Consider the following 11,998-nt stretch of genomic DNA (forward strand, 5'->3'; position numbering starts at 1 on the left):
ATTAGATCAACACTTGTCAAATCTGTTCAGGGGTCGCCTCCCAACATTTGCCCTGGGTCCCGTTTTCCAGCAGAGCAAGAGGAGAAGCTCCTCCGACAGTTGGGTCTGATAGTTAGACGAGGAGGCATGGGGGCCGAATCAAAGCCAGATGTGTTCTCATTCTGGCTTTGATTTTAGACATATCTCTACTTGCATTCTATAAAGATAAGTACTGGCCCCCGTGCACGTTCTGCATTGTGGTTTCTGGCTTGTATCATGGGGGGGGGGGGGGACTTGAGGCTCTGCGACGCACTGGAGGAATTTCGGCTGCATTAACTTGGCAGAGAAACGGTTGTGGAGCGGGAAATGCAGTCGGGGTGAACGGCGATTTTATAACGAATGGCCCCCGAAGCTGTTTTCATACCCGCTGCTAACAGCTTTGATGCATTGCTACGTTTTTCTCTTGGCTAAAAACGTGATTGAACGGAATGGAAGACGATTTTAGAGAACGCTTCGGTGATATCTGTGGCGTTTTCTGTGTCACCACACATATACTGCGTGTAAAGTTATTCTAAAAGTCGAGTTAAATGAACTGGAGGAGAATGATTCTCGCAACAGAAGCATGCATTCTTCTTCTTCTTGTTAACACAGTTTGTGACATGGTGATATTTCAGCTTAGCTACTAGCAGCTGTTGTAGCCTCAAGCTGCTTCATGAGGTCTGCGGTCTGGTCGACTCATTTCTCTCTTTCTTTTACAAACTATTTAATCAAGAAGAAGCCCTTGGAGTGGAGCTGAGAAGAACTGTTCTTGTCATAAGTTGCTTTTTACTTTTTACGATAATGTTAACGTCACCGCCGAAAAGTTTTACATTCTAAAATTTAATCCTGACAACTTTATTCACCTTCGTCAAAAAGAAATAAATAAGAATGAAGGGAGACTATTCTCACTTTTATTGCCTGTAGAAGTCATAACCCCATTAGAGATAACTAGACGGCACTCAGAGACCGCATACCTCCGCCATGAGCCCCTTAAATGTAAACACTCCGGATCACTAGGTCTGGAATACTCATTGGATCCGGATCAGACTTACATGTGTGGTAGATCTTATGGGGATGCCATCATGTTTTCTTGCCATGACGTTAGAGGTAAAAGTCTTGTAACTGATCCTATCCCCAAATGGAAAAGCATCCCGATCCAGACGATGATCCGGTGGGCCACATCCCACCTCGCCGAGATAACATCAAAATCCACCCGGAGCTGTTTTAGTAATCCTGCTGACAGACAGAAAGAGACGCGAACATGATCTCTTCGTTGGAAGTAATGATTTACATTCCAAATTGGATCAGCAGATATTTTGTCTCTCTGATATTTACAATCCGACAATGACTTTTCCTGGAACGCAGACCGCTTTGCAACATTTGGCTGTTAAATCCAAACATTAATGGGATCATCAACTCTTTTTTTATTTCTGAAACATCAGCAGAGTTAAGGTTCCTTTTGTTCTCAGTGTAGAGTAAAGTGGCTGCAGGCGAATAACGTCTGCACCGATGAGTTGTATATGAGCTCAGATACGAGGCGAACGCAACTCGTATGCAGCATGTCAACGGAGTTTGGGCAAAAGCATAAATCGTGGTCTTTGGGATAATAAATTACCACTGGGTCCTTTGACTCCAGACAATCAACGTATGTGTAGAGTCTTGATTCTGTCCCATAAATCTGTAAGTTAATTCGGACTGTGTTACTGAAGGACTGTGTAAACATTGTCGCACTGAGAACATGTGTTTTGCTTCATTTGCAAGCTGGAAACAACCCAAATGTTTTCCGTCTCGTCCACTGCCCCCCCCCCCCCCCCCCCCCAATGCAAAAGAGGATGCATTTAAAAAGAGCATAAATCAAAGGTAATTTCAGGATTCATTATCCATAATTCTTTTTTTTTTTTTTATACCACATAAAAAACAGAGGAATCGCAATGTACATGCAGAATGAATCACAGATAACCTTGATCAGACCCTTGTGGAACACCCCAGTGACTTTTCAGATATTTAATAAATATGTGGGGTATTATATATGTCGAGATGTACATCTTGGAAGATTCTTTCTAGATTGTTGCTTAAGCTCATTCTTCTATATGTTCAGAAATGTTTGAGTTTGATTCCAAAATAAAATACTGTACAGCGCACTGAGTTAAGACGGCCATTACTCAATACCACTGAATCACAACAACTCAAAGCAAAAACACTTTTTAAACAATTGTGTAATTCTGAATGAAGCCGTTCAGAATTTTTCAGCTGAATTTTTTTCCCCCAGTTTGCGTCTTTAAACTATAAAACCTTTCAGAGCCTCCGTTTCATCTTACAAGTGGCTGCATACTTAAATTAAAGCTTTTTGGTAAATAATTCCTCACAATACAGGCCATGTTATGCTTGAACACACACGCACACACACATAGTGGGGAGAGGGGAGCAGAGGGAGGCTCATGCAGGCTTTGGATGTATGAAGGAGCCTCAAGCATCACATTTGGGTCCAATCAAATCAGTGATGTTTTTTTAACCACAATATATAAAACAGATGGAGCAAAAAAAAAAATGGGAGGAGTAAAATCCTTTTGTGTAAAAGCTGTCTGGAGAAAAAAACTTTGCTTTCTTCTTGTGGCGATTAATCTTCGCTCCGCAGCTTTCCTCTTTGCTTTCTGAAATGTTGACTTTTTGCCAATGCTTGATACCCGAGCTTTTCTTTAAAGCAGGGGTCCCCAAACTTTGGTTTGGTTTGCATGTTATACAAAGGCAAACAAAAATAATAAAGCAATCTAAGTACAGTTATTATTCTGTGTTTTATTAGTTAGTGTTAATTCACTGTCGGATTACTAGTAATATGGGGTTTCAACAAAGCTGATTAAATCAGAATGATTTAGAAGCCTGTTTATTTTTTGAGGGTGACCCAAATTATTCACCTTTGCATTCGGATTTGTTAATTTATTTTACTCAACATTTTGCGTTTAACATGATATCTAATCTTTGTTAGTCGTTTTTATAGCTTTCGCTCCTCGCAAACATTTCGATCGTCTCTGGATCCGATTATGTCCACGCTTTGTGTGGCGCCTGTGTGGCCTTCTGCTAGCATTAGCGTATCGACCTTTCACCTGTTTGTAATCTGAAGCCTAATAGAGCTGCAGACGTGCGAGTCGACTTAAGAGTGTCTCTGGACATACGAGGTTGTGTCACACCCTCAAATGGCCTCTGGCCCTTTTGGGGGGTGGAGTTGTTTTAGCCACAAGGGAGAAAATACAAGGGCAGGTGCTCCTCACTGGGGCCTCCACTCCCAGCATAAGGGGCAAGGTTCTCCTGTGATGGATGGGTCTGGCTGAGATGCCATGCTCCTTTGGGGCAGTGTCCCACAGTAGGGGGAGGCACCATCTGGGAACAGAATGTCAAGGCTGGCCCAAGGTGGGAGATTTATGCCCCCAACCTCAGGTTCAAACGGCTACGTCTGAGGCCGAGTAGATGAGGTGGCAATGACAGCCCTGCTCTGTTCTAGTCTGAAAAAAAGTCCGTCCATTCCTGCCTGCGGGATCATCAGGAGGACGGGGAGGGGGGGTCAAGTTTTTCCAACCTAACCGTCTTCCCTTTTCAACGCGACCCCCCCTCCCCCTCAGTGTGTGTCAGCTTTGAGCTCAACAAAGGAGCTGATGTTCAGCACGGGTCAAAAAAAAACAAAAGAAACCGTAATAAACAAAAGGGATTTCCTATTAGTTCAACTTCAACATGATTTAAGCACAGACAGGCTAAAACAAACCGACCCCCCCGATCCACCAACCGCTACACACACACACACACACGTATACACAATCAAGCTATGAAAACCATGTGGTATAAACACAAGTGATAAGTAAGCATGAGTTCTTCCACCGACCGGGGAAGTGTCTGTCAATTTATCGCCGGCCTTGGCTGTTTCTTGATGGGCCTATTAGTGCCTCGAATTAGGACCGTAGACACAGATGCAAGGGAAGGAAGGAAAAGCTCAGTGTGTGTGTGTGTGTGTGTGTGTGTTTGCATGGTGGTGGACGGTGGGGGGGCTTCTCAGGCCAAGGAACGTGGTACACACTACACAGTCCCATGTGGAGCTTATTTGTTCCTTCTCTTTGAGGGTAATCTGCGGAGTGTAGCAGCATAGCGTGCGTCCACTTAAACCGGTTTACTTTGTGTATTGAGTTTCCTGATGCATTTATAAATAGGCTGCAAACGTAAATAAATGTACAGTACAGAAAGCACAGAAACAGGCGGCGTCCATCTATAACATCTCTCGGTTTTATTTATGTCAAAGTAAAAATGTATCCTGCTGGGTTATTTGTTGCATGAGACACGCACGCCATAATCCTCAGGAGGGGACACGTTAAAAGTTACGCTACTCGTAAATTTTGATACCCGCTTTCCTTTCAATAAATTGTGAGACATCAAGACATTTTAAAAATTATTATTATAGCCAAGCTAGCAATTTCCCTCTGCTTCCACTCTTTTTGCTAAGCTAAGCTGACCGTTCCCAGACTGTAGCACTCTACTAAAAGTGTAAACAAATACCCCCCCCCCCAAACCCCATCTGTGTTTGTCCCAGTGGATCGGATTGCTTTTCCTTTTCCTCAGAGCGGCAGCAACGCGGGACAGAAGCAGGCATTTATTCATCCATTTAATCCACGGTGGAAACATGAAATCCAGCCGGCCTTCGTTCTGTGCCCGACGGCAGACAGCGCAGTAAAAAAGCGTGGTTTACGGGGAGCCGATCTAAACACTGATGGTGTATCATGACTCTACAGCCGTTGCTTTATGGAATTGACATTTACTCTATAATGGCAGAGATGGAAAGCCAAATATCTGTCGACCCGCTGGTTTAACGCAGGGATATAAACCTTTTCGTTAGCCGTGTAGAAGGAAGCGGGCATCTTTACGTTCACGTTGGAAATGGGTCGTAAACATGAGACACCTGAGCGCTGATGTTTCCCATCCTCAGCCTGTCAGAATGATGCATGTTGCTACGGTAACATCAAGCGCCAACCTGAGTTTGGGTGGAATATTGATCCCCTTCCTGAATGCAAAGTGAAAACCTTTATTCTGATTTAAGCTTTCATCTTAAACACCCAAAGGTACAAAGAAAACGTTCAATCGTCTTTATTTCACCACTTTTATTATGGCCAAGTCGGCAAACGCGCTAACGTTTCAGCCCGGCGGTCTTCCCTCTGGCCGTCATCGCCGTTTGGCTATTTAAGATTGGAATGATATGACTTTGGTTTTGCAACATAAGCAAAAAAAAAAAAGGGAAAAAGACTGAAGACCTAAAGTTAAGACGTGTTGTGAATGTTTCTTACTTGGTAATCGTATATGGCTTTGGCAGGGGAAAACGGTAACGGAAGAATTTCCATCAAGAAAAAGCAAAAACGAAGCAGTTTCACCATCTTGACACTAAACAAGTTTGTCACTTCTTGCTTAAGATTTCGGTCTTAAAACCCCAACGTCACGCATGGAATTGATTAGAATAAATATATTTTAGCTTACGCACCCTGAATCTGACGCCCCATACGTCGAGTATACTCTCGCTGTACGAGTTCAGAACATGTTTTGTTTGGAATGTTGTGACTCCACATCGGCCAATCGCCGTAATTCAATCAGGGGTGCCAAGCAAAGATTGGTAGAATATTTCATTAGGCTCCCCCAGTGAGAGATAAGTACGGCCATGTTTAACGTGCCTTCTGGTAAATGATGATAATGATGATGCAAGCACTTTCGTGGTCGACTTCTGTTTCATCCATACGCGAGACACACGGCCAGAACAGAAGTTGTCTTGTTGAACGGCCTCGGCTCTAAAGGGCGGGACCGTCTCTATCACTTCCACCTCTTCTACTAAAATAGATAAACGAAAATTATGGCAGTAAAAGTCTCGTTGATTTGAGGTATAATGAGCGCTGCCTCTGGCCGGTTCCATCTGCCGCCACACAGCATTAAGCAGCACACAAGGTAGCAAGGCGACTGTAAATCGGTGCTAACACGCTCTGACTGGATAATAAATGGACCCGTCGATGGCATTTAGGATGTTTTCCCCCCATTGTCATAAAGCAAAATTCAGCTAGCGGGTTTTTAATTAGGCTCGTTTATGTAAACACAACAGGGATGCAATGAAGCCACGTTTGTGGGTCCATCGGGATACTTAACGTTAATAATGGGTTCTTCCTTCATTTACTGCTGCAGGGAACCAAATGACTACGGTTGGAAAGCTGCTTTGCAGAGTAATGAAAGACAAATGGCAGCCATTATTTGATGGAACATTGACCCGTGCATTAAAAATAATTTTGAGACTTTGGGATGAAGTTTGGGTGGAAAGTCTTCTTCTGTTCTTAACGTGTGTCCTTGTCGCGGTGCCCCGATTGTTCATGATGTGTGAATGCCAAACCTTTATTTACACTTGAGCCCGCGTCTGGTATTCCAGGGGTCGCTGCGGGTCACTAGCTAACCCGCTGTCACCGTTGCTAAAATTAAGAGGGCTATTTTTTTTTCTCTGTTTTCTTTTTTTAGTCTCCAAGTTCCTGTAATTAAAGTATGTGAAATTACATTTCACAACAAAACGGTCAAAACCCAAATGATCCATGACTTCTGCTTGAGTGGCAATTTGTTTACGTCATGGGTAACTTTGTAGGAAGACTTGGAAAAAAAAGCACATAAAAAAGCATCAAATCTTTCTTTTTCGTCTGCATTTAAATGCAACGATTTAAAACTTAGAACTTAGAACACGTTTTTAAATCCTTTTCTGTAATAATCACCCTAAAGGTTTGAGTTCATGATACTAAAAGTTTTTCACTGAAAAATACTATTTAGAAAATAAAAAGTGGGGTCTCCATATGGGGTGGAGATCAGGTACGGGTCAGTCGGAAAACATCTTTCTGAGCGGCTTTGACTTTGCTCAGAGTTGTAAAATATTCCCATAGAGACTTTCACAGTGTGAATTTGCACCATCAATATTGGTCAGGGGTCAAAGAGCAGAGCCCTTCAGGAAGATCTGATCCACGGACATGCCGGCAGCGTAAACGCTGCCTGGCTCAGCGGTTTGTGTTTTATGGTTTCTTTTTACACTTCGAATAAGCTTCAACAGACAAAATAACTTGCTAAGCAAAGCTAATGGATGCTAGCTCTTCTCATTTAACTCTGCAAAAATGCAAGTTAAGCTTCTTGCAATTATTTTTTATTTCAAATGCCACATAAATAGATGAATATCAGTTGACATTTTCATCGGCTGCAGCAGGTTTGCATACGTACCTTCGTGGTTACCCCAAAGTCTGGTAGAGTCGTCTACGTGTCCCGTGGCTGCTCTGAAACCCCATACCGAGCGAGTTGGGCATGTAAAGGGAACATTAATTACACCAAGCAGGCACAATCTATACGTCTTTAGAGTTCTAATGAGATTAATTCCTCTTGGTGGAGATAAACTCCTTCCCTGGTGTCAGTGTGCAAGGAGTGATTGAAGTAACGAGCTCATTAGAGCTCTTCGGGTTCGGGCGATCTTCAAAATGTCTTTTAAAGATCGCGTCAGTGTTGGTTTTTGTTTCTTTGGTAGACGGTGAAGAAGAATATAGAAAATAATGAGACCCGTCTTATAATCTGCTGTGGTCAGACGTAACTTTGGTCCTCTACGCGGGGCTGGGCAGCCTGTGTTTGGTTTGCATCACAGCCGTCCTGATTGCTTTGATGCGCCACATCCTGAGAGATTCATGAGTCTTCTCTGCGATTCAATAAATGGAACCCTTTAGTGTTTCCGCTGGGGGGGGGGGGGGGGCTCGGCTCTCTTTTGAACCTGCACAATGCATTGTGTGATTGTTTTTGACAGTAGATTAGTCCTTGATTCTTTAGGAAACAAAAAGGAAAATGGGCAAAGGGGAAAGAAGAGAAACGATACGGGGTCCGACAAGCCGCGTCTCGTTTTCACAGAGCTGTAATGGGAGCCTCACTGGGGTGACTTTAAGCACAGGCCTGGGATCAGCTTACCTCAATCCCTCTGACCTTAACTGTCTCTACAACCTCACTGGTAACAGAGCCTGCATGTTTGGAGAACTAACTCCAGAGCCTCAAGCTCTGATCCAATCCTATGTTGGATGCTTTTCGTCATTTTATTTTATTTTTTGCTATCAGAGCTGCGCTCTCCAAATATCGTATCCCTCAGTGCACGTTCCCATGAGAGTTTGCATGCACAGTCCGGAGTGTGCATGTGTGTTTACAGGTGATTAAACTTAGTCGCCCACGAGCCGGTTGACCCACTTCCCGTTAATAGAAGGCTCCGGCCCTTAAACGGCCATATGAGTCAGAACTGAATGGAGTTAACACACTTTGAATGAAAGGGGTCAGAGGGGGGGGGGGGGGGGGGGGTGAGGGTTTCCCTATAATAGCTTTGGCACAGGCTGAAGGGGTGTTGAGTTGGTTCGGTATGGATGGAAATCATGCGAACGTTATCGCAGGGAATCTATTCTGCAGCTCTCGTAGCACTGGGCGCTAGCTGGATAGCTGCTACGGGGAATGTGTCGGCAACCAGATGCCAGATCAGCTTGATTAGCAGTACTATGTCAGAGTTGTGCTAACATCTTGTTTCCATTCCTCTCCCCCCCCCCCCCCCCACACACACACCCTCCCTCCAAAAAAATATCCCTGTTTAAAGGGTCAGTTCACCCAAATTGCAGACATTCTTGAGGACAGTTGAAATGAGTTCCTTCTGAAGCAACAGTCCCTGCGGGAAGCCTCCTCAGCACATTAGTGATAGTTACCATTCCTCTGTCACGGAACAGGGATGATGATGCTGATTATTTCGTGTTGTTTCTGCTTCGCTTTATATTCATTTGGAATGACATTCGGTAAGGGCGTGTACGTCTGCAGAGAGCAAACACTAAGCCACACATTTTGTTTTTAGCTTCTCCGGCCCCACCCAGTGACCAATATGTCTCCAAATAGGTGAATAAAATCCAAAAGTACCTCGGTATCCAGAAACTATACAAAGGGAAAGTGTATCGGAGACTCGGCCCATTAAGCCTGAAATTCCACAAACATTGAAATTCAAAGATTTAGGTTTTCAGTCATTTCAATATTTCATCTTCCGAGGGAGCAGGAAAGCTGCAGACCAGACTGTTGCTGAAGGGGGGGTCTGCGATAGGAACCAGAGCTGCAGAGCAAGAGGAGACATATTTGGTTTCACCCCTGGGAGTACTGACTGGAGGTCTGCTTCTTACACCACGGGAAATAATATTTTACCATGTGCTAAGAGCCAGCAGACCTGCCCAGAGGATTTCACCACTAAAATCCTAATGATGGAAAATCAACGCTCCATTGAATTGCGCTAATTGCCCCTACTGACAGCATCTCCGAGCTATTTACGGGTCTGAAGGAGCGCGTAAAGTATATAAAACTCGGGCGTAATTAGGAAAACCGTGTTTATTCAGACAAAATGCAGGAAATGGAGTACAGTTTAATAAAAGAAACGGATGTAATATAAAATATTTCTTGCTATAATTAGGCCGAAATGAATGTCAGGTCCAGAGGAGCGCCAAGCAAGAAGTTGTGTTTGACCACAAGGCAGATCCGAGCGTTTTTACGCACACTACATAGACTCCACCCATCATGCCTAGAAGAAAACCGCCTGTTCCAGGAGGACCTGTCCACTGACAGAGGTTCCATCCACGCTGGCTGACGCGCAACGAGCTTTAATTAAGTCTCCATCTCCCTCTTAAAGCGCACGCAAGATGAAAGGCTTGATTTGGACAGCGGCAGCGCTGTGCGTAATCGCCATACCCTCCATTGAAGCGATCCACGGACTGTACAGCTTTGGCCAGCATGAGTTATTCTACAAAAAGAACAACTGCAAGGCAATTCCTGCAAATCTCCTGCTGTGTCACGACATCGAGTACGCGGAGATGCGCCTCCCGAACCTGCTCGGGCACGAGACCATGAACGAGGTTCTGCAGCAGGCTTCGTCCTGGATCCCTCTGGTTCAGAAGCAGTGCCACCCCGACACCAGAAAGTTCCTCTGCTCCCTCTTTGCCCCCGTCTGCCTGGACGATCTGGACGAGCCCATACAGCCGTGCAGGTCCCTGTGCGAGAGCGTCAAGCACGGCTGCGCGCCCGTCATGTCCGCGTTTGGCTTTCCTTGGCCGAAGATGTTGGACTGCGACCGTTTCCCCCTCGACAATGATCTGTGTATTCCACCTGCAAGCATCGACAACTTTGCGCCAGTCACCAAAGAAGGTAATTTTTCTTTGCAGCTGCAAATGCAGCTTCCCAGAGAGTTGTGCGTAAATGTATTCCATATGCGTAATAATTGATCGTGTCTGCGTTTGCCTTTCTGTTAAGTGCATCCACGCATCTCTTGGTCCCATGTGTGTGTGTGTGTCGGTCTTACTTTGCACTGATCAGATGTGAACTTTCTCCATGTCTTTCTGCTTCAGTGCCCAGAGTGTGTGACGCGTGCAAGGAAACGGAGGAAAACGACAACGAAATCGTTGACAACCTGTGTAAGAATGACTTTGGTGAGTCGATCCGCGTATTTTATTCCGAAGTTGAAAGTCATTGGCTCCAGGAGGTCGTGGAGGGACAAAGGAGAAACTTATTTTATAAATGTTTTCACCATGGATTGATGGACGGATGATCTCAGTGTAGTAAAAAACAACAACAACAATGTCTTCTTTCCTTTCTCTCCTCCTTGCATTGAAGTCCTGAAGATCAAAGTGAAGGAGATCTCCTACATCAACGGCGACACCAAGATCATCCCGGAGACCAAGAGCAAGACCATTTACAAGCTGAACGGCGTGACGGAGCGCGACCTGAGGAAGACGGTGCTGTGGCTGAAGGACGGCCTGCAGTGCATCTGCGAGGAGATGAACGACATCAACGCGCCCTACCTGGTCATGGGCCAGAAGATGGATGATGGCCACCTGGTCATCACCTCGCTGAGGCGCTGGCAGAAGGGACAGCGAGAATTTAAGAGGATTACGCGCAGCATCCGCAAGCTGCAGTGCTAAGAGAGGAGGAAACAGAAGCTGTTGGTGAAAATGTATAGTTGAGCTCTTCCACAAAACAAGTCAGAGTCATGAGTCCCAGCAAAGACGTTTTATTTGACTTTTCTTTGAACAAAACACTTCCGGGTCAAACATTTATTTGAATATAAACTTGTGCGACATTCGTCAATATTCCTAGAAGTGAGCATTTAAATTTCTGAACTCCAAAAGCTTGTCCGTGTCTTCAGAGCCGAGTGCGCGCACACAGAAATAATGGGCACCAGGCGCCCCCTAGCGGTCGAGGGTTAAGTTGCTGTCACCTCGTGGTAGTTAATTGCCCTCAGCTGGAGCTCCAGGCGTCACTAATTACATGCTTAGACTGGAAACGAGCGGAGCTTTGAATCCGAGATTAAAAACGACAGGCTTAAAAAAACAAAAGAATTAACAGGTGTGGCCGAAGAGCGCGATGGGGGGGGTGAGTCAGACGTTTCCAATTCCCGCATAACATTTCACAAACGTTTTGTCATTCTGCGTGTTTTTTGTTTTGTTTTTGCGCGTAAATGTGACGTTCAAAGACAAACTGTCTTTTTCGTGTTCCTCTCGTTTTCTCAAGCAAACAGGAGAGATAGCTGGCTATATTCTCTGTAATGTTCTTGGTAATCTTTTTGTACTTGAGCCGCTGCATTCTTTTCTACAACAGTATTATCTATAGTATTTTTTACATGTAATCTTCTGTGTAAAGATTTGGCTGCATCTTCATCCTGAGTAACACAAGCTGTTGTTTCTGAGTATTAATGATGAATATATACGCGAGTTGGCTGGTGAGCAGTGACGCATAATCATGTGGTCGTGTGAGTGTTGTGTGCAATCTAAAAAATGATATTTTGAAAGAACTGTAAATATGAAATACTGTCTTTATTGTCAGACGTTCAGCGAACAAGCTGCTCAAAGGCGCGTTTTGACGTTTTTGCAGAAGTGGGTTCAAGCTTTGAATGCGTTGTAAATAC

At 44.6% G+C, this 11,998-nt stretch overlaps 1 protein-coding gene across 1 annotated transcript; it reads left to right on the top strand.

Annotated features, from left to right (window-relative positions):
* The first annotated feature begins 9,740 nt into the window (after nt 1-9,740).
* On the top strand, nt 9,741-11,015 carry sfrp2 (secreted frizzled-related protein 2). The gene is made up of 3 exons (XM_068751272.1): nt 9,741-10,242; nt 10,443-10,523; nt 10,708-11,015. The coding sequence occupies exons 1-3, from the start codon at nt 9,741-9,743 to the stop codon at nt 11,013-11,015; spliced, it is 891 nt and encodes a 296-aa protein (XP_068607373.1).
* The last annotated feature ends 983 nt before the right edge of the window (nt 11,016-11,998 follow it).

The sequence above is a fragment of the Brachionichthys hirsutus genome, chromosome 17 (genome assembly GCF_040956055.1).
Source record: "Brachionichthys hirsutus isolate HB-005 chromosome 17, CSIRO-AGI_Bhir_v1, whole genome shotgun sequence".
Taxonomy (NCBI): domain Eukaryota; kingdom Metazoa; phylum Chordata; class Actinopteri; order Lophiiformes; family Brachionichthyidae; genus Brachionichthys; species Brachionichthys hirsutus.